The sequence below is a fragment of the Anopheles coluzzii genome, chromosome 3 (assembly GCF_943734685.1).
Source record: "Anopheles coluzzii chromosome 3, AcolN3, whole genome shotgun sequence".
Lineage (NCBI taxonomy): Eukaryota > Metazoa > Arthropoda > Insecta > Diptera > Culicidae > Anopheles > Anopheles coluzzii.
Genome location: NC_064671.1, coordinates 49102134 through 49125774, shown reverse-complemented (window position 1 = coordinate 49125774; position 23641 = coordinate 49102134). Strand labels below are relative to the sequence as shown.

The following is a 23641-nucleotide window of genomic DNA, read 5'->3' as shown; positions in this document are numbered from 1 at the left end:
ATTTTTGCACGCGATCAACGTCCGAAACAACCAAAACGCGTCAGCACCGGCAAAGAATGATGCGCCTTGTTCCAGATGATCGGACACGCTGATAGCTCCAGACGCACTCTTTGTCATCACTTAGGTGATGCAAAAGTTAGTGTCTGCCTATTTCCCCAATTCCACACCAAACTATATAGTGCGCTCATGCATATTCATGCAACCTGGACAAGATGCTTGCACAGTGAAGAAGAAACCAAATTCACTTTGCCGTTTTTTGATGAACTCATTCGTTGTAGGTGTTGGGTTTTTGTGTGGTGTATGGCGCTACCTCTCTGTTCACTGACTTGAAGCTTGACTTTTGCGGTCAGCTCGGCTAGGCAAACATTCCACCGGCTAGCCCCGCATAGGTGCTAAAATGTGCATCATGTATGGCAGAAGATTAGGTAACAACGTTTTTTTTCTGCTCAATAAATTAATCACATGAAGATGAACGGAGCCATGCGGTGGATCTTTCCATGGAGTTTTATTGTATAACTGTGGAGATCAAACCAACGGGATGAATTGGAAAAATATACGCTTTGGTAAAATATGCTATGCGATTATGCAAAACGGTTTTCAATGCATTTTTGTAACATAAATGTTTTGTTTATCGACATATTTTTGAGAATAGTAAAAAGTAAATGAATTAGAGATTGTTACATTGCAAAACATCTTGCTACAGCTTAGAAGTGGTCCAACATGTGAACTCGCTCCTTCAGTCCCTACACTTTCCAACAAATTAACATAATTTCAGACGCCAATGGTCAAAAACCATATAAAAAACTAGCTATTATAGCAAAATGACAAAAATATTATTCTATTAACTGGCATAATATAATAATAATAAAAAGAATGAAAATAAAAAAGAATAATAATAATAATAATAATAAAATAATAATAATAATAATAATAATAATAATAATAATAATAATAATAATAATAGAATAATAATAATAATAATAATAATAATAATAATAATAATAATAATAATAATAATAATAATAATAATAAAATAATAATAATAATAATAATCTTAATCATAATAATAAGAATAATATTAATAATAATAATAATTATTATTATATTCATAATAAAAATAATAATAATAAAAATAACAATAATATTACAATCATAATATTATTATTAATAACAATAACAATAACAATATTAATAATAATAATAATAATAGTATAGATAATAATAATAATAATTGAAACATCACAGAATTCCGAAGACTTTTAAACATTAAAATTCTAACCGCGGATCCTAATCCTTTTTGACATTCAGATTGCATGGAGTTTGTTGCAGTTTAACAAGGTCATATTAATAGCAATCAAAACAAGATGAATTATTGTAATAAATTTTATGAAATCTATGGCTTGTTCGCCGGGCACCCGGATCACCTGCAATGATTTGTTCGTACTGCTCCAAAAGTGCCACCTGTTTAGCCGCATAACTCTGTTTAGCAGTTATGTACATCAAAAATAGTCGTTATTGTTCGCCCCTGTTCCGTAAACCACTTCCTAACGGCGTGTGTCCGGAATGGAGTTTGCATGATTCGTTTTGGATTCGCATGGGCTGCTAACGATATCCGCTCAAAATCGGTTTCCTTCCACTCTCGCCTCGCATACAAACTGCGTGCGTTCAGCCACAGCTGCTATTGATACCTTAATATTTCCTTTTATTCGAATTATGCTTTTCGTGTGGTTTGCCAATTTTTAGTGGCCTTTCCTTCTTCGATTACAAACAAACTGTTGCCACAATTTAATAAAACTATTCATCGCAACTAATCGTTACCAATTTAGCGAAAGTGAATAACAGCTGATTACCATCCCAGTTCATCGGAGAAAAAAAAACCAATAGAAATGTACCACAAAGTGTGTCAATTCCCCACTGGCCAAACGACCAAAGAGTATTATGAAACTGTTAGTGTAACGGACGTCAATATCCCGCGCTCTCATCAAACCCACTATTTGCGCTACGTAAGTTTTTGCATTCGAAAGATGGAAAGGGGAAAATTGACAACCGGCACATCCTACTGAAATATTTATCGCAATGCCTGCGGTAGACAAGACCGGCTTCCTCAATGGTGCATGCTCGTTGGCTGCCATTCCCAGGAACAACTCCCAAAGCGATCGTACGCACAAAACATCGCAAGATGAAACCCACGGTGTAATAGAAAGAAAAAAAACACATTTCGTTACGTTCAAACCCGGCTAAACGGCCGTTTTTGGGAATTTTGGCAATCATTGTGTTTGGTGTGAGCCCCCAATCTCATTCCAGCCAGAGGAACAAAACGATGCCACCTAAGCACAACACTGTTCCAGAGCGTCAAATTTGACATCATCTTACACGACCATGCTTAAGCCCTGTTACAGCTTCTTCCCATAAAACATCGCGTACAAAAAGAGACAATGCGCTTTTCGCCTCCGTGTTTTGCTCGGCCACGATTGCATAAAGCTCATTTAATAATTGCTCGTTGTCGCCAGCTTGCATTCCGCACCGTTTCATCTGGACCACAAGATAAACAAGGGATTCTCCTCGGTGGGTACGAGTGAGAGTGGAAACCCATTTGTGACCAGGGAACGCGTCACGATCAGGCCGTTCAAGTGCGTTGAATAATGTTCACTGAACATCATCATTCCAACGCATCCTCATCATCCCCCACAATTGGCGGACACTTCTTCAGTGGCGTGGAATTTGGCCCCCTTCTGCCTGAAGGGCCTCGTAGGACTCGTCACGGGAACGTGTCTCGCATAGACTACGCACTTAAAAAAAACCCATCCCATCACTATGATGCAACACACCTTTGCCGGTGTGTCCCTTGGATGGAGCTAATCTCACGTCCCATGAGGTCACCAGAATTATTCGTTGATATTATCCGTGGCTGTGCAAAGAGAGTGCGGTTGGTTCCATCCACTTTTTTTCGGGGAGCCTCCGCCTTCCCTTGAGTCGAGGTCTACGATCGTACAGGCTGGCTGGCTGCGTGATCAGTGGCATCGGTCGCTCGATAAGTCAACCCAGCGGGAGCACAAGCACGACGAACATGGTGTGCGCGAGTGCTTTGAAGGGGAAATTGCGTCATCGCCATCACCGCCATATGATGACGATGGCACTTCTAACGTGGCCGCGCGGCCATACTATTGGGAAAATGGCATCAACTGTCTTCCGCATCGGATAAACCCCATCCATCTAGGGATCGGGGAGCCGTCGCTCCGCACATCGCAAGGCAGCTGCTTTGTTGTTACTATTTTCGTACGCTTTCCACACGTTCAGGCCCACCACTTTCTTTTTCTTATAGCCGATGGCCTTTGTCACCTACGGCCTACGGCGGATGGATGGCGGGAATTTCGCCGGTCGCGACCCAAATCGCGTAGGTCTTTTTCCGCCCATTTCGGGTACGGGCGGTCGATGGTGGGAAGTGCAAAGTGAAGGAGCGCATGGTAGGCGTTGTAGGACGGCCCTGGCATCACATTGGCCATCATCATCGGTGTGGTCGCACTCTCTTACACCGAAATTCGATGCCCATGTCGTTGCGTAACCACTTTCGTTTATATAGCCACCGGCACAATTGACAGCCGGTACTACTCCCGGGATGGTAAAGGCGTGTGCTTCCGATCTGGGGTCAAACCCGGTTTGGGATGGGAGCGTGTGAACCAAGCACTGTTGCATCTGTAGTGCGTCCATGCTCGGACGCATTGAATTTCCTTCGCATTAATATGTGGGTCAGTGCTACATGGCTCATCTGTTCTGATGAGTGAGCTAATCTAGTTCCACACAGTTCAGGACGCAGCAATGAAACTGAGCAAAAAGGCTTCCGCATGGTCGTAAGTGAAGGGAATGACGCTCGCCGAGATGACACACGCCAGCTAATCAGGAGTCCATTTGAATAGCACAAAACATTGCGTTAATTGCACCAAAATATGCCAGGCCTTGCAAGTGTAGCGCAATCGGTGCAGGGAACGATGAAGGAGGAATCATAATTATGGCACTTCATTACTCCCCTACAGCCACCACAACCTCCTTCGGTTGGTGGGATACTGCCACGATTGCGATACATTGAGCAATTGCAGCAGTTGCATGCGCCAGGGTAGAGGGAGGACGCATCGTAGAACCGCATAACGCTTTCCGCTGTACCAACATAGTATACCACCACCTGGCATGCAGTCATTTATCATCACACTCACGTACACACACACGTGCGCGCGCTCCAAACATACGAAGATCGCGGGCGCAAATATCTTGCGCTGGGCTAGCAGCAGATGATGATGAGACCTCCAAGAGCTGACGGAAAACAACTTTCCATTTTGTCTTAGCGCATCTTTTATTCTGTAGGCCGCCGGCGTTGGAGCACTTTAAAATTCGTTAGGCTTTGCGATTAAGGCGATTGGACAGGAGTTTGAGTTTGTTCTGAGTTCGGAGATTGCTACAGTCGCTGCAGTTGAGCTGAGCATCGTACAAACCGTACAAGTTTCAATCAGAATCTGTGACTAGAAGGGCTATTAGCTTAGATTTAATTTGGTTGTCTATGTGCCATTTGTCTTCATTGGCAACCAATAAATCAAATCGTATTATACTGTTTGATTGAACACGAACGAATTTTGTGTTCAAGCTTATATTACACAACAAATTTGAAACCCCATGCATTAAAAGGCTTGAAGATATTTATCCTATGAATTTATCCTTATTTAGAATATTTCTCCTATGCATTTTATATAAATAATATTACATAATTTGTTGATTTATTTACTCTTTCGAAAAATTAATTAAAAATTGCAACTTTTATTTATATATATATTATATATATATTTATATATATATATATATTTAGCTATATATATATGTTATATATATATATATATATATATATATATATATATATATATATATATATATATATATATATATATATATATATATATATATATATATATATATATATATATATATATATATATATATATATATAGCTATTTTATTCATTTATTTATTGATTCGTTTATTTATTTATTTATTTATTTATTTATTTATTTATTTATTTTCATTAACTTTTTATTTATTTATCATTCATTTACTAATTTATTTCCTCTATTTTTTAAATATTTTGTTAATTCTTTGTTTGTTCATATATTTGCATACTTTTTCATTTTTAAATATCGAATTGTTATTTGAAGTCTGTTATATTTCTACTTTGGATTTTTTATCTGAAAAATCATTATAAGTTAGTAACTTCCCTGATAGTATGATCTGATAAATTCTTTGTTTTTCATGTGAAGAATGTCAGATATGGTGACAGATTATAATTAGCAATAGTTATTCATTGTCATAGGGATTGATTAAGGCTTAAAATTAAACAACAATATGCTTGTACCTTTGAAAATATACATATAACTATATATGAAATCCCCGAGATACACGGTTAATGAGGGCCGAGAACGGCCGCAAAAGACAGCGTTCCTCCAATTTCCGCGTAAGTCGAATCTCGTAATTTCCAGCCAAAATATCACTAATTTTCGTGTAATTTTACTAGTAGGGACTGGTTTCATTCACATTCACTAACTACTTGATATGATTCTGACTGAATATAATAGTTTTAAACCGTTGGAAATTGTTTAAATGGACAATTTACAATTGATGTGTCAAATCAGTACAATTTGCGCAAAGAACTGTCAAATTTAGAAAACCGCGTATTTCCGAATCCGCGTATAAGAGGTACCGTGTATCTCGGGGACTACCTGTAAAACCAATTTATATGATTCATTCATTATACCAAACTAGCATATTGAAACCCCTGTTATCGAAGCTTAACGCCAAGATAGTTATTCAACAACTAATACTAAACTCACTTCCTTTGAGTGAAGAAACCACATTCTAGGATGCGTTTGGCGCGTGGTTGCGTGGCTTTGCATACTTTGCGCATTTAATAATCGAGTGATTTGTTTTTCCTTTCACCTCCGCACTACGCAGCACTTTCCAATCGATCGATTGAAACTCGCCTCGTATGTCTGCCTCATGGAGAACTGGAAATGAGCACGGATCTGATGCTCCAGTATTGTGCGCCCCTTTGCTACGCCTCGCGTACGTAGCCGTCTTGATAGCTATGCTACGTACGTAACATTAATGGCTACCCTGCAGCTACCACAATCCCAGGTAGCGCCTCTGCGGACGATGGTCCGATGCTCCGGTTTGTAATTGTGCAGATTAACGTTACGACACGCTTGCACTTTACTCGCCCATTCCGCCGCTAAATAGCGTCACCTACATAAATTCATCGCCCGCGAAATGGGTTAGGGGCTGGGAAGTTTATTGCATAAAGCGATACTACCTACTTTCGGTTTTGACTATTCACTTGCAATTGTTATGTCTGCTAAACGATTCTTTTGTTGCTGTTCCTGTCAAGGGCGTTCGGCAAGAATCGATCAAAACTGTCTCAATTAATCGGGGAATTAAATCACCTCCATAGTGAATACTCGAGACTAGGTTGTGGGCTCTAGTATTGTTTAGCAAATTATTTGAGGAATACTGAAAGCACTTGAAATAAAATTAACACCGCGACGTGTCTGTCTGGATTGTTTGCTCTTCTATGAAATATTATACCGTTGAGTAGTACATACGGGAGTACTTCTTGACGCCCAACCATCAGAAGCCTGTGTTGCCATTCTCCCACGACCCCACAACCCTAATATGGGACATATCTATCTTCGTACGAATAACAAACAGTGGGCCTGCAGGTGCACTATTCACGTTGCGCTTGTGAAGGTGGTGCAGTGTGGATGCGATTTTCCTTTCGATACGGTTTGTAAGCCAAACAATAAACACAACCCCCCCTTCTTCCACCCTCCCTGTGGATGTAGATAATATTTCATGCAACATGATTTTCGGTGTGCAAGACAATTATTTGCTCAAGGGTGTAAAATGCAATTATTTTTATTTGCTTGTTTACGCCGTCAAAAGGCCGGGTCGTTGACTAGGGAAACGTTGATCAGCGCGGTGCGATATGCAGCCTTTATTCAGTGTCTTCTCTACTAATTTATGCGAACCTTCTAGTACCTTTTCGTAAAACATCCAAGCGCTGTATGGGTGTGTGGGCTTTAGTCAAGACATTGCCGGCGGATAATAGGCAGAGGATCAATTAGCTACCTTCGTTCCTTCGAATGGTGCGTTGATACCTTGAGCGATAAAACGTAAAGCTATGTTCAAACAAGGAACAGCATTAACGCATCGGAAACAAACCAACATCAAACCGTCCAAAACGTCCACCCCATACGTGGGTAGCCTCTTAGCCTGCATCAAACGCATCAACCCAGTCAGGATCAGCGAGCATGAAAATGAAAGTCATTCTCAACATCTCGTCCCACGTGTCTGGCTAAACCAACCTCTGATCAAGTGCACCTCTCTAAAAGCGCATTGAAACTGAGTGAAGTTCAAGTTGAAATGATCCCCTTGCGCACGGAAAGCCATGCTCGCCAGACAGCAAGCTGCAAGATGTGCATCGATATAACCGGTTCCGGTTACGTGCCAGCTTCTTCAAATGTGCGCAAACAGAATTAGCAGCCCCCGATGTGGCAACCCGCAGTGACCGGTCGGAGCACAACCGAAGGAAATACAGCTTTTTCCTTTGCTCAATGTCGGGTGGATTTTGCCTAATCACGTGATGATTCAAACATGATACAGCTGCTCAGCTTCAGAAGAGGTTACCTTCGCGAAACAGCGGATGTACTTTAACAATCCCTCTTAGGATCGCACACCTCCATGATCATCCATACGCTCAGGATTGAAGGATTGGCAGAAGATTCTCGGCTATACTTTCCCTTCCGGATTGGATCCGGTCTGCGTCGGTCTTCCCAAAATGCTCTCCACAAATGGAAGGCGCGATGGAAGCGATAAGAATGGGAACATCACTGTACGAAACAGCCCAAACTAATGAGTGCGTTGCTGTTGCCAAGCATCGGCTTAGATTGGAGTTTTGTTTTTACTTCAAGTACCGCGCTAATGGGACGTCAAAATAAGATGCTACAGATGGTTCAAGGACATTTTCGGCGTGACTGAAGTGGTTCACGGTCGGCCGCTCGCTCTGAATCTCGAATCGTTCACCAAACACCGTGCTCCCTGTAGCGGTGTGCGCTCGCTCTCCCTTGAATGGATGAGCCAGCCTGCCGACACAGCAACCGATCGTCGCCAGCCTCTAACGCAGCAGCACGTCGCACGATCACGTCGGGTGATCGGTGAGCGGGCGCTGACTCTGGATCCTTCCTTCCATCAATGACAAACGGGGCAGCAGGCGGATGGCTGCTACTAGCCATCTGGTGTCGACGATGGTGAGATGACCTGCGGCAGACGAGCGCCAGTTCCTTCGTCAGTTTCGATCCGTCCAATTGCTTGAATCGTAAATAATCCGACCATTCATTATGACAAGGTCTCTCGGTAACGTTCAGCGGAGTTTGTTCAATGTTTGCACATACACTTTGCCTCCCTCGTGGGGTTCCCCCTCGCGGGTCGAGGGTTTGCTGGTTTGGTGGACACTAGAATTTGGTAAAGTTTTGGGCATACACTTTTGCTTTTATCATCTTGCCATTCACTCGCTTCCATTTGTCCTTCCGGGATGGCCGTGATACGCTGCGAGAATGCACAATGACCAGCTGCAATGTTATCGAGCTGTTTTATCCGCGCTATAAAACATCTTTTATTTGGGCGACGAGCACACTTTTTGGCAATATCAATAAAAGCAATACTTTCCAACAAAAGTCCTTTTCTGCTGAACAATAGAACTTGACTGCATAACAAAACTGCCAACCATTTTTGTATTAAATTTCTTAATCTAATTTTCTAATTGAAAGCAATTTGTAGACTCAAGTCAGAAAGAAATTTTCAAGATATCCTGTCAATTGCATGTCGCTATGCATTAGAACCAGCTGATGTTATCGCCTGGATGGTCTATTTCGCACTGCTGTCTCCTAACCGGCGAACCATCAATCGATTCGAATAAAGATAACGTTTCATAGCTGTCGATGTTTATCCGACCGTCATGTTGTGTTGTTTGCTTGTCCCGTTCAGGTAATAAAGCAAAATTCAAACACAACTTTATGTGCATCAACCACGGCGACACACCTATGCCGTTATGGTCCTGTCAGCGAATGTCCTTTCGAAGCGATAGGATCGACCGCCGCAGTTTATTACAAGCGTTTCCACAAATGACTAACGGATGACGTTACACCCGGTGGAATACGCATTAGGGATAGCCTCACCCATGTCGATTGAGGCAAAAACGTGACGGAAATATGAAATGTGTCTGTGTACCGTTGGAAAAACGAAACAGAAACTAATCCCATGTTACTCGGTGACTAAATTGGCCACACGGGTTGAGTTGTTGTCTGTGGTATCAGTGTTCTATTTGCTTTGGAGCAAACACACATACACACAAATATACGGGGAAGCGATATTTAACGATGCAAATGATATTCTTGTTGAGGCTGTTCGTCACTTTGGACACTTTGCTCATCACGACAGTTTTCACGACACGCTGGGAAACGTTCATACATGCTGGGGAAGCTATCGAAGCGGGTCATTAAACTAAACGAGCTCAAACTAGAGTCTCGTGCGATGCAATCAGCAGTTTAGTTTAGCATCCGATCCCAGCCGAGCTACACCTTGACCTCCTGCCGGAATGCGGAAGTGTTTGCGAACTTTTCTCAACCCAAAGGACTTTTATGCCGCCCAACGGCCCGTGCTGCGTGTTTCATTTCTTGTCGGCATGACGCCGTTCACTGTTGTGAAGGGACCGACCGAGTTGATGATGCTGCGCTGCACTCCCTTCGGCTACATCAACTCGAGCGTGCACGTGATCCTGTTCTGTAGCTGCTACGTGAACGCACTGCTGCAAGGAGACACGATAACGCGGTTCTTCTTCCGCACCGACATCAGCACGTTGGGCGATGTGCTACAGTTCACCATCGGTATTACGGCGCTCTTCATGACGTTCTTCTGCAGCATCTTCCAGCGGAACAAGCTGATCAAATGCTTCCACGCACTGGCCAGCATCGATCGACGCTTCAAGGAGATAGGCATGGAGACGAACTACAAGAGTACGCTGCACTACAACCTGTTGGTGATGCTAACTAAGGCGATTATCAGCACGCTCTATCTAGTCGTGTGCCTGGCTGTGTTTATTTCCTCCGATACCTACCCGAGCGTGACCACCTGGATGGCGTTCCTGCTGCCCTACTTCATGATGTCGATGGTGATCGTTTTGTTTCTGTGCTTCGTCAACCAAACCAAGCACCGTTTTCACCTGCTGAACAAGGTACTGAAGCATCTCAAGCAAGCGGCATTGGAGAAAAGAATCTCGCCCCAACGGCGACCCAGCTACTGGCACGCGATCAAAATCCAACGGCCCCTGGGCATCGCATCCGTTTACTCCAACAACGACAAATCGATGCCGGATGTGGTGTCAACGGTAGCCGAAATCCAGGATGCATTGTGCGAAGCGTGCAGCTACGCCGAGGACTACTTCACGATCCAAATGCTGACCATTGTGACGATCGTGTTTCTTATTATCGTGTTCAACTCTTACTACGTGCTGGACGCACTGCTCGGATCCACCTCCCTTGACTCACCATTCTCCAAGGGACAGTTTGCGATGTTTTTCCTCTGCCAGGCCATGGTGTACGGCTTTGGAGTGTTCAACATTGTCTACGGCAGTAGCTCGCTGGTGCAAGAGAACGACAACATCGGATCGAATGTGCACAAGCTGCTTAATGTGGCTGCCGGGGCGGACAGTGAGCTGGCGGGAAAATTGATGCACCTTTCCCTACAGATGCTCCATCGGAAAGTGCGATTTTCCGCGTGCGGGCTGTTTAGCTTGGACTTTTCGCTCATTTTTACGGTACGTTTTGTGTCCACGCCGACCAACTGAGGTGCGAACAATGTTCTGAAAAGCAATGTTCTTTTACTTATAGCTGGTGGGTGCAGCAACTACCTATTTGGTGATTTTGATCCAGTACGAGCTGAGCATGGACGAGAGTAAGCACGAAACCATTGCAAGAGCTTTCCTTGGCAACGAAACTTGGTAATACGGAATGCACTTTCGGAAGTCGAAACTCCCATTCGTCTGCATACATTCGCCATTTACAGCACACACTACAAAGCGAGAGATCAATAAAAGCATGGATGCAACAGGCCCTGTTTGTGCTAATTTACTGACGGTTTATCGCGATGCAAATGACTGCGTTTAAAAAGATTGCATATATTTACATTTTAATTCTAAAGTGGCATCAGCAGCATTTTAGTGACATCGTGACATCGAGTTGTTCGTACCGATGTGGATGTGTAAAACAAACATTCGTAAACACATTGTTTCATATGAACGATAATTTATGCTATTGTTCTAGTCATAAAGGTAGATTTTTTTACATTCAATTGTTATATAGTACAAGGATTATGATAAATGAAAAAAATGTACAAACTTTTACTTACTTTTGTTGTATGTTGTTTTGTTATAGGTTGAAAACTGTTCTTCCTCATGTGACATCACAGCACGGATGGGTTCCCAAGGAAACTGTTAAAAAAAGTTTCGAAAGGTCTAATCTCGTTTCGTTTTATTTCTTTTCTCAGCACGACTTCGCAAAGGACTGTGGTCATCCGATCGACGATGTCTTTTTCGAACATTGCTTTTATCCCTTACATCGTCAGATCGTTTTTTGGAAGCATAATCATGACTCCGATGCTCATGTTTCCGAGTCTGACTTCGGACTCGACTGCCACTTCGTCTTCGGTGGCTTACTGGCGAACCACTTTCACTACCACTTCGATATCTTCTGTTCCGACCAGAGCTACAGCTTGGGCGTCTCCGGCTTTCACCAGATGTATGTGCTTCGTTCCGTTCATTGTCATGCTTTTTTGGTCTTTCCCGTTCTCCGTGATCAGATGTTTTGGGTTCTAACTCTGGAGATTCGGACCATCGCCATTGGGCAGCATTACGGGGTGTCTGACTGCCACCATGCGATGTTATTTCATCCCATGATCTGAAAATTGAAAAAGATAATCGGAAAATTTTACCATCATGCGTTCATTCATACGAACTACATTCAATCTTACTTCTGCAGTAGCGGCGTAGCAAGATGCAAAAGCTCATCCTTTCGCACTGATCTGCTTTCCAGGAAATGGTTATACACGTAACGATGGTCTGGATTTTTCAAAATATGCAGAAAGTTACAGCCCGCACCTTTCTGGCATCGGTTCATCTCGTTGAGTCCTGCAATTTCGATCCGACAGGTAGTTTTACGTTACAACATGAAATCAATCTTAATCCTATGTAAAGTTCATGTGTTAAGGACAAACGAGCATCAATCGTTAACAGGCGCTATTGTTCAAGAGCAAAATTTTAAAAGGATACACTCAATTATCATCATTTACCGCAAACCGCCGTTGGCCACGTGAGTGTGTTCCTAAATTCTACGTGAAGTTGTTTTTTTGCGTAGAATCTTCCATTCATTCGCAAGTATGCCGCTGCTGCATTCCTGTTCAATGAGGTTGAATTGGTGTTTGAGAAATGTTTGTGGACATGCATTGCCTTTTTTTTACCTCATCGATTCATACTCTATGTATACACTCCCTCTTAAGTGAGCCACAGAATTCCGGCACACAAAAATGTGCCTAACTGTTCCGAACATTTCAAACTCTTGGATGATGTCTCGGAAAAACTCGTTGTAGCTATTTTTCAAATCATCCTCATCGAACTCGAGGCGCGCATCGTGGCCATATTCCGCGTGGACGGCTTGTTCCAGTGCTGGATGGCTGAAGAAATTCGGTATCAAGATCACCTATAAAAACATCAAACGTCGATGATTGTCGATGAATGCAAATATCTTGTTATCAACTTACCTGACTTACACCCGGCGTGGGATGATTCCCGCCACATCGATAACCATGTCGACACGCACCGGTCTTTAGGAAAAATTTGCAATCTTCTGCGTCGGCACGCGTATGCTGTATGCTTTGTAGCTCACTCAGGTAATCATCAGCCCCAGTTGCTGCAAACTCTTGCAATTTGATAAACCGCTCGTGCAGCATTCGACGTGCAAGTTCTTGCTGCTGAACACGTTCTTCTTTGGCTTGCTTGAGTTTGGTTTCACGCTCCTCATATTCTTTTCGTATCTTTTCCCTTTTTTCTCGCGCCTCGCGTTCTTTGGCTTCCTCTTCTTGGCGTACCTTTTCAAACTTTGCCTGTGCCTTGCGTTCCTCCTCTAGCCAAACGGCATGTCGTAATGCACGTTCAAGCTCTTCCCGCTCTGCTGCAATCTGTTCTTGGCATCCTTTTTCAGCAAGATACAACTGATACTCGGGACAGGACAATTTTTGTTTTTCCTTTTCAGCATTTTGCCGGTCGCGTTCCTGAGCCGTCTTCTGGCGAACGGCTTTGCGTCGTTTTTTCTTGAACAACTTCCTCCATTCCTGGTGCCTGAATTAATAGTTGTGTAACAGTTGGTTTTATTTAATATGTTAACATCTTTTGCCCAATAGTAGACACTGTTTGCCGAATACGTACTTTAATTTTGTTACCGGAGCTGTATTCATGCTGGCGCAAAAAGGCAATATTTACAATATTATTGATGCTATTTTTTATTTTGACAGTCCTCCACTGTCACGATGACAGCGACAACAAACAACTTATCGATCTGGTATAATTCAAAACACAGACGTTGTTGGCAGTTAAGCTGGCAGACGAAGGCGCGAAACCGTGAGCGGTTTCGGACACTCCTTTGGCAGGCCAAGACCGCAAAGCGGTTGTAGCGCTAGAAAAGTAAGTAAGTATAATTCAAAACATCATCAACTGAAATTCTGCATTGGCAGTCATTTTTATTTAGCCGAACAGAATCCGTAATAATTCTTCTTTATATTTTGTCTACAATTTATGTGCCTCTTCACAAATTCAATGATATATTTTAAATATTTTTGTTCCTCAAAAACAGATTTTCTGATATTGTATGCGACCATGCTAAATAAGCTTGATAAGTTTGTTTGTGGGATGATAAATCAAACTGCTTTGCTTGAACCGATTTGATCAATAAGGCACGAATGTTAAAGAAAATGTTAAACAAATTGTCAACTTTGTCAAAACTACAAAAAAAGCTTTTCTCGTGGCCGCATCAAAAATCTACACATTGACAAATCTTGAACGACAAAAAGCTCAAACCTCTGAATATTGATTAATATTTTGTTTACAAAGAATTAAATAGAAACATAAGTCAATTAGAAACAAAAAATATCGCAATACAGTCAGAATTCAATAGTTGACCACTTTTTAGTAGGCATGCTTTTTAGTTGGCATGCCTTTCAGTTGAACGCTCTATAGTTGGCTGACAGTTCAACTAAAAAGCATACGTCTGTCCACTTTTTTGTCACTTTTTGCCATCTTTTAGAAAATAACAATAATCCTACATGGGTTTTTTTTTCAAACATACGTGACCCACTATAACCCGCTAAACCTTTTAATTTCAACATCGATAGATATTGCAGTGGGAAACAGTTTTGACTTTAAACAAAATGATAGCAGTGAAAATATAATTCATAAAATAATCCTTTTCAACAACACCGTCTAGTAAGAAAAACGAACTTTATCATTCTTTATCTACCCGATGGTCTCCTCCTCCTCCTTCTCCTCCTCCTCCTCCTCCTCCTCCTCCTCCTGCTCCTCCTCCTCCTCCTCCTCAACCTTATTATTCTACTTTTTCTTCTTCTTTTTCTTCATCATCATCATCATCATCTTCTTCTTCTACTTCTCCTTCTTCTTCTTGTTTATTCTTCTCCTTCTTGTTTTTTCTTCTCCTTCTTTTTGTTTCTTCTTCGCCTTTTTCTTATTCTGTTTCTTCTTCTGGTTTATTATGCTTCTTCTTGTGTCTTCTTCTTGTGTCTTCTTCTTGTGCCTTCTTCTTCTTCTTCTTCTCCTTCTTCTTCTTCTTCTTCTTCTTCTTCTTCTTCTTCTTCTTCTGTTTCTTCTTCTTGTTTCTTCTTCTTGTTTCTTCTTCTTCTTCTTCTTATTCTTCTTCTTTTTCTTCTTCTTCTTTTTCTTATTCGTTATATTCATCTTCTTCTTTTTCTTTCTTTATTTTTCTTGTTTCTTTTTCTTCTTCCTGGTATCTTAGTGTCGTTTTTAATTTATTCAGGCATAAAATCAATAATTAGTTCTACCCGATGTCAGGGACATATATGGAAAGACAAATAAAGAAAAGCAGAGGCAATAGAAAAGGAGAGTTCATATTTTTTTCTTAGGCTACATTCAGGCTGACAGTTGCTCTTATGCAGCGCCAAATGAAAGTAACGATTTGTGATACGCAGCGTTGCTTGATGAATGAAATTATACCAATAAAAGTTGTCGATTTATGAAGTATTTATTTGCTAATAAATATGGTTTTTAATTTAAAAATGCATCTTTCTAGAACAAACTATACAAACATTTTATTTTTCCCATTCCTTCAAATCTTAAAAGAAGAAAGCATTCCATCCCTTCCAAATCATGGCTGGCCTACAGACGCTCGAACACCGTTTTAAGATTAACCAATGTGTATTTGTAGCCAAAATATTAAAAAAAAACGAATTAGACGTCCCTTATTTACTAGAGAAGATCAATATCTACGCGCCATCGAGACCTCTTCGCTCTCATAACTTACTTGTCGGCGAGAACAGGCTTACCTTATATGGATACAACGAACCGTTACTAACTATGACAATTCAATACATGGTCCCATCACTTTAATTTTAATTTAACGACCAACACATTTAAAGAAAACATTTTATTAATCTTCAATTTTGGCGACACTGGATCAAGGGAGATGTTAGAGGAATGATAAATAAATAAATAAATAAATCATAACTTTAGAAAAGTTATGCCAGGCCTTATATCACTTGAATACTAAATGCATATGCAGATGTCATTTCGGATTACCTTGATTTCAATGAATGAAACAGTCAATGTTTTGTATTATTTCTTAAAAAGTCTATTTATTCAATAAATATACATTTAGAAAACATTTTACATGTATTCCAGTGAGTGCTTGTGTGTATTTGTGTATGGATGTTGATTTACTTTCAGCGTGATTACTTTAGATTACCTGTTGTAAATTTTATAGTCGAGTGGAACAAATGGTGAAAGGATCGGAGAAAGTAGCATTATATTCAACGTTTTATAATTTACCGTAGTGTTAGGACACAAATTCAATGCTTGGGAATAAGGATGAATTGCGTTCGAGCGATTTGGAAAGGTGCCGAATCGATTGCTTCGTTCGCTTTCATTGTAATGCATATTTTCTTCTTCTTAAACAGACAAATTTACAACACTGGACGTTTTCTGCAACATTGATCTACTAAATGAGGAAACGTACTACGCCTTTCCACGATGAGCAGTATAGTAGCAACATGAGTTGGATAGGAGAAAGCAAGGAGGAGTGTTTGATTCCTCGAGTTGATGGTGCGCTTCGAGGCAGTTTCACCATCACCAGGCAGTTCTAATGCTCTTCCACGACAAGCGTCGGCCAACCGGTGCGTTCCATCTTACAGACGGATTCCCGGATTGGTGGCGCTCACGTAGTTCAGCAGCTCCTCGGAATCTTCACACACGACCGGCTTCTCGTGGTAGCAGGCCACATCGTGCCAGCCGATACCATCGTTGTACACATTGTTCAGGATCGACAGACAGGACTCGGTCGTCTGGTTGATATCGAACTCGGCGTTATCCGGCTGCGGGATCTTCTTGTGGCCCGATTTGCTCCACGGATTGTATCCCCAACCGTTCGGGATCTGGTTGGTGGCGTGAATCTTCTCACGGTTGTTCGACCAGAACCAACCGTAGATGTTCTTTGGCTCCAGATCCGGGCGGCCCTCGCAGCCCTTGAAGTCGCACAGACGTCCCGCGGTCCAGATGTATGGCACGTCGTTCTGCTGGATCAATCGGAAGATCAGGTTGTTCTCCTCCTGCGTTTCCAGCGACACCAGATCCATGCAGTACTCGCGGCAGATGTTGCGACCATCCAGCCAGTCCACTCGCTTGTCAGCAAGTGCCGGTACATGGGCACTGTAGAAGTAGTTGTGTCCACGGTAGCTGAATTGCTTCGGACCTGCGGATGGGAATGGTGCGAGCAAACAAAAGAGAAAACGTTACCAATTATACCTATCCTTGATCGTAGCTCAACTCAGCACGTCTGTCATCCCCAATAGGTAAAGATCACTGCGGATCGCACGTAACTGTGCGCTGCCTGACTAAATGTCAACGGTAGCAGTGTAGTGGTTTGTCGGTTATTTTATTCCCTACACCTGGCGGATCCGTGATCGTGCTCAGGCGTGTGCCGATGGCTAATCTTTGTAATCGCCTTCGTCAAGATACGATCAAGCACGCATCGTAACACGAATTCCTATGCCAAATCTTACTGCCTGTGAGAGCGCCTAAGTCTGTATAAGCGTCGATCGAGAGGTATATCTCTCTCTACCGGTCCCTCTCCCCTCCACTTCTTTTTTCTCTCACTCTCGCTCTCTCCCTCCCTCTCACTCATTAACTCTCAATCAATATCGTCGCGTTTTGTACTCAGTGTTCATCTTTTCCCATATTTCTATGTGAAGATGCAAAGTTCAAGTGCTTCATTAATTATTAATGAAGCACCATTTCAGGTTTACTTTTTGTGGGATAAATGTGCCAAGTGGTGGTAGTAGTGTACCGGTGGTTTGGACGACCGACCAGGAGAGGCGCTGACTTGACTGGATGGTTGTGGGCTAGCTGGGTGTTTATTATTGTCCCAATATCATCCGCCTTCCACTGCAGCGCGAACCCCCCCCCCCCCTTCCCTCCGGAAATCCGTTCCCCAAAGCCACTGAAGATTCCATTGCGCAATCTTTGTTTGCGCAGCGGCCCGTCCCATTTTGACACCTTGAGCGACGCCACTGAGCGCGGCCCTGAGCATCTGACACACAGGCAATTTCAAATAAATCAAAGACACTTTTCTACGCATCATCTACTTTGCGGCGTTGCACGTTGGAAGGGCACAAAACGTGCAAACATGCATTAGATGGATTTTTGCATTCCCGTCTGCAGACAATGTAAGCGAGTAGCGGTGTCTCCATCGTTTCGCAGCGGCTCCCGGGATCTCTCACAAGCAATAAATAAGCTTTTTGTTTTTACCAATTCATCATGATTTGGTAGAATTGTTACTCTCACTTTCGGCAGCTCGCTGCGAAGCCTAGCTGCATAACGGGAGCACTTTCCCTTTCTTTCTACATCCCTCCAACTGGCACCATAATAAGTAGGCCAACGACGATAAGTCGGTACCTGTTATTTTATTGAATGCACCTCACACTCATTCCCCTCACCGATCGCACCGATCGCTTCACATGGTACCCTAGTGCCTTGATCCGGTTATCATACGACCAACTCGCTCGTGTCAGTAGCTAATGTAGTTCGGCAGTGCAGGGAATTGCCTCACACACATCCTCCAGCAGGCACGGTGCAACTCCACGGGGAGCTGAACGAGGGCAACGGAAACGAACGACTGGCGGAATGCGCGAACCATACTCGCACGGGGAGAAAAGTCACCATCACGACCGTTACAGGTCACAGACACAGCATTAAGAAATCGTGCTTATTAACACCGATAAATAAAGGTCGAAACGTACCAGCTGAAAAACAGCGTACGACGGCCTGGCTCACTGCGAACTGCAAGACGAAAACAGCCTCCGGTCATAGGGATGACGAGGGCCTCGAAATCATCTTGCTGCCATCACACACAAGGTGATGGTTTGCAGTTCATTTATGTCAAACGCGCGCGCGCACGCGCACACTCACACTGTTAGACATCACCCTTCTACCAGCGATGGGGCGCACACTGTCGATGCTTCGTTCCCTTTGCATTCATCTCGCCGTCCGCCGCCGTGTCCGTTCCTTGCCAACACAAAATGGTGCCCAAGAGATGGTGCCAATTTATTATGAAATGCCGTTGCTTACGAAAAAGCGGATCTGTCATAATAGTAAACATTTGCCGAACCTAGCCGAACAGTCCGGGCTTCCCGCGTCACCCGTGCCCAACCGATCGCTCCGGCCGGAGTCAGAAGTCGCGGGGAATCATCATGGGCGCCACTCGAACTGGACACCCTAAAAGCCAACAAATTAGCGCAATCGTATTGGTTAAGACCTGTGTGGGGTGATCTTCTTCAACGGTCATCCTTTTTCTTAGCCGGCGGCTTCTTCGCAATCACCGACGTGTCGCTTTGCGCACAGCGTGCTTCGAGTCCCCAAAGGCACAGCCAAACCAACTCAAGGTCTGTCGAACCGGTGTTGTTAATCTTTCGAGCTGGGCGTGACCGACGCGTCTGGTTGCTGGCCTGGAGTGTGTTCCAAATATGCAAATTAGGTAGGGATTTTTCGAGAGCTGCTCACACGAACGTGAGCCTCGGTTCGATGAACTTCGTTTGTAACAAGAGACTTCAATGCGCAGGAGCGTCAAGCGCGGATTTTAAGCGACGAACCTAACATGATTTTTGTTTCAACAAATAACGATCGTATCGTTCTTTCGAAATATAATCTGCTTTACCAACGGTCCCTGTTTCTCCAATTTCCATCTTTTCTTATACAAATACTCACGTGATGCACATTTCTCAGGTACGGGTAGTGACAAGAATCGACCCGGCTTCTGCAGGGGTTGATTTGACTTGACCTCATTGATGGCAGGCTTTGGCTCGGCAAGGCATACGGCGACCAAGGACGCCACCACTAGCAGCAGCAGCTTCATCTGGGGATTAAAATAAAACAAAAAAAAACATGCAATCTTTACCAAGCATTCAATTAGCACGGCCGGCACGAAATACAAAATAACTAATGGCTCGTGAAGAGGACTACAGACGCTGGCTGGGTGGAATAATCCGCCGACCTAAGCTTAGGTGGACTGTGAATGGTTGTTACCTTCATTTGTTTTCAACCACTAATTCCCTCACGGCCAAACACGATCTAAGTAAGTAAGTAAGTAAGTAAGTAAGCAAGCAAGCAAGTGTAAAGTAAAGCATTCAACAGCTAACAAATGTGGTGGGCTGATGGTACGTGAGCCATCGGTCGTGATTGTTTTTTTTTATCTATAAGGTAACGTTCCTTTTTGTCATATATTTGTCCCTGTTCCTGTCCCTGCACGAAAGGTTTGAAGGACACAACTCGATTGACTCGACCAACGCGAAACAAATTTGCTGGCAACGGCCAATAACAAACTTTAAGCCAACATTCCATATCTTTTGGCAATCTTCACTTTCCTTTTCAACCTCGTACATTAGCTTGTTCTAGATTGTTCAGCTCCCTGGTGTTAAAAACAATGCATCTTGAGATTGTTTAGCGTTGTCCAACAATCGAATACGGCAACGGTGCAGAAAATTGCAAATTACAGCACAAAGAAATAGCTACATTCAAACCAGCTTGCACAAACTAAGCCAATGCTGACGAGCCAGAAATGCTACCGTTCGATTAAGCCACAACAGCACCGGTTTAATCACAATCGTACCATCTTGTAACTGATAGCTTCCAGTTCGACCTATTACGTAGCCGCTTGAAACAATGGTTTTGCGTACGGTTTAGCACAGGGGTAAGAGACACCACAGGGCTCTTGCTAAAATACGACACTTACACACAGTATCGCAGTCTCAATCGGGCTTTGCTCGCGAGGGACAAAACAAAAAGCAGCAACTTTGCAGTCAAACGGTTGTAAAAGTGTTCTTCCATCCATTCAATTGAAACATTGCCGAGGCTAACTCTAGAAGGTTCGCTACCCGCAGATAAGCTAATAGAATTGTAAAACAACGCAACATGGACAAAAGCACAGTGGTTGCAGTGGTTGCCGTGGTGCGATGCTCGCGGGAAGGCTGATGTGCTGGTAGGGGCATGGCAATGGCAATGATGCGACACAATGGTGTGCGATTCTCACTTTACATACGATCATTGCGCTACCTCAGGATCGATCATTGTTGTACTAAGTCTCCGCCTATTGCCTATTTCTTTGTCATCTTCGGTAGTCATCAAGCGCACGGCTGTTGTTGCTACGTATTGTTCGCTCTGCCAGAAATAGACGGTGTGGCAAAACGATGCACGATCTTCGCTGTAAGACATGAGCCCTCTCGTCGGGTGGGTTAAATGTAGGCTGCTGCCTAGCGAATGCGACCGTACCTTTGCGGGATCATACACCATCTCGCGCCTTGTGTATTGGCATACTCCAATCCTCACGATCAAACTGGATGTTCGTATCGGCATAATAGTTTCACCGAACCATCAGCACCAAGACCGGTAAGACACCATTGTTTTCTAGCTAATGATGATGACTATTTCATTAGCGTTGCCACCGCATGCATCCAAATTAACGCGTTAATCTTTTATGCGTCATCTCGCACTGTTGCTGATGCCTGGGTGGGATTTTCTTTCCCCTTCCCCACACGGATGCTACATCCGGATACATTATCTTTAGTGTGTTTGCATGCTGCAGAACTTGTTTGCTCAGCTCAAATCTGTTTCGAGAAATCAGACATTACGAATCAGACATCGCAAATATTGTTTGCATCCTTCTACACTTTAAAGCTATTGCGTCAGCAGAAATCAGTATCAAATATTTCTGATTCATTATTTTCATAGAAGAGTTATTTTCGATTCGGTGATAAAACTGATAAGAAGAAAAGCAATATTTGTTGTAGGTATGCTGAACTAGTCATCTTTTCCACTTTCTGAATGTGTTATTTAACATTTAAAATCAATTGACAAAAGTAGTCCAATCTAATGTAAATCAGCTCGATCGTATTTCATATCCAATGGAGTGATCTAGTCTAAATCATATTAAATTTATTGGCGATCAAGTCATCATTGGTTAAGAGAATAAATATTATGCTGCTCGTGATTGAGAATAGGTCGTGCAGCAATTCTGGTAAATGAGATGAAACAGTTTCATATTGGTACAATTAACATACTTACAACCTAGTACCATCAATCGACGATCGCTTTACTACTACCATACGATCACCACCAGTAGCAATTGACATTGCACAAACCTCTTGGCCTACTGTAATTCTGTGCTAAAATGAAGTCTTTACCACGCTTAGCTTGGGTCGTCGCTGTGTACCGTGAACGCTTGATCATCTTCCCTTCACTATTTTCATCACGGTTCTTAGCAGTATTTATGCAAAGCCAATACTTTCCCTTCTAGTGTATCGAAGCTAGAAATATAACTTTTCATCTTCACTTGATGGAACCAGTTTGTTTTTATATGTATAGGAGTGTTTATATCGCTGTCAGATGTACAGGTCGTCGCAATGTGGTTTAAACTGTACATTGTTACCAGCGTACTAGCTACGTGATCGTATTGGAAACATCTTACATAAACAACCGCAAGCAGTTTTCCAGCCAATATTTCTTCCTTCGCACAAAAGCGCTCGTAAAATAAAAAAGAGTATCATTAATCTTTGCCAACGGATAATCATTGGCTTACCTCTACAATTGTGCATTGAAGGCATGCAAATGATGTATCTTCTCGCACGACAGTATCGCATTGGAAGATGTTCCGTGGTCGCAAACTTTTAGGAAGCTGTTTTTTTAATAATAAACCTCAAACTTGTAGAAACAGTTTGAAGCTATAGCTTTCCACCTTCGACATTTGTTGCATAATAACATAGTGGCCAAACATTTGTGGGATTGAATAATAAAGTCATCCTGCTGCTTCCAACACATAACATTTGACATATAAAAACAGCTAAACAAAAGCCCCGAACTGGTCACTATCGGCACATTCCTCCTTCGATCCGGTCGTTTGATCTGGATGGAAAAAGCACGCTTTTTTGTTGCGTTATGCACACGGACCACGTCCATTCTCTTTATTTCGCGTCACCCGCCAGGCTTTCTACTTATCTCGCAGTCAAGTCATCGTGACGATTCGGGCATAATATGGCCAATCAGGAGACATGTTACGACAGCATCAGCAACACAGTCACCATCATCATCATAAACTGCTTCTGCAGTGCAAAGGGGAGGCCTCGCTGGACGCTGGCATTGCTTTGGACGGATCTTTGCGGCACACAAAACTTTCACAACATTACAGTCCATGATCAGAATATTTGCACCTCATGTAAGCACTTGCCAGCGGCTAGTTACCAGCACAGACTAGCCTGTGTAATTATATTTGATTCGTCACACACGTAGGTTGCGATCCCGGACACGCCAAATCCCTCGCACAGCATCGCAGACGTTTCACAAGCATATCCTGTACGGATTGTGTTCCCGTTTCAAGCACTTTCTCCAAACCAAACCATAACTGCACTTTGCATTCGTATCACATTCTTACCTTTATTTTTTTATTTGCACACTCTGTAACGACACGCTTCCTCCTAAAAGCTTTCGATTCCTGGTGTTGTCCGCTGCCTGCTTAACGCTTCACGCACAGCTCTATGCTAAGCGACACCGCCTTTTATCTAGATCGGTTGAGCTTCGAACGAAAACAAAAGTGAATTCATCAGGGTGTTGTGATTTTATAGCCAGACGCTCATTGCAAACTGCCGAACCCACACAGTGCCACACGATCCGCGATGGAGTCGCTTACTTGCCCCCAACATGCTGCAAACACACGCACAC

The 23641-nt window shown here is 42.9% G+C and overlaps 3 protein-coding genes across 3 annotated transcripts; 1 reads left to right on the top strand and 2 right to left on the bottom strand.

Moving 5' to 3' along the window:
• Positions 1-5215: 5215 nt before the first annotated feature.
• On the top strand, positions 5216-11563 carry LOC120957217 (putative gustatory receptor 28b). The gene is made up of 2 exons (XM_040379295.2): positions 5216-10903; positions 10977-11563. The coding sequence occupies exons 1-2, from the start codon at positions 9686-9688 to the stop codon at positions 11088-11090; spliced, it is 1332 nt and encodes a 443-aa protein (XP_040235229.2). The 5' UTR covers positions 5216-9685; the 3' UTR covers positions 11091-11563.
• A 25-nt stretch (positions 11564-11588) lies between these two features.
• Positions 11589-13607, bottom strand: LOC120957216 (U2 small nuclear ribonucleoprotein auxiliary factor 35 kDa subunit-related protein 1). The gene is made up of 6 exons (XM_040379294.2): positions 13565-13607; positions 12901-13477; positions 12601-12839; positions 12433-12536; positions 12115-12271; positions 11589-12041 (listed from the first exon to the last, which is right to left on the bottom strand). Exons 1-6 carry the CDS (start codon positions 13591-13593, stop codon positions 11600-11602), a joined length of 1548 nt encoding a protein of 515 aa, XP_040235228.2. The 5' UTR covers positions 13594-13607; the 3' UTR covers positions 11589-11599.
• Positions 13608-15988: 2381 nt separating this feature from the next.
• On the bottom strand, positions 15989-23531 carry LOC120957675 (uncharacterized). The gene is made up of 3 exons (XM_040379993.2): positions 23355-23531; positions 19640-19787; positions 15989-17129 (listed from the first exon to the last, which is right to left on the bottom strand). The coding sequence occupies exons 2-3, from the start codon at positions 19785-19787 to the stop codon at positions 16567-16569; spliced, it is 711 nt and encodes a 236-aa protein (XP_040235927.1). The 5' UTR covers positions 23355-23531; the 3' UTR covers positions 15989-16566.
• Positions 23532-23641: the final 110 nt, after the last annotated feature.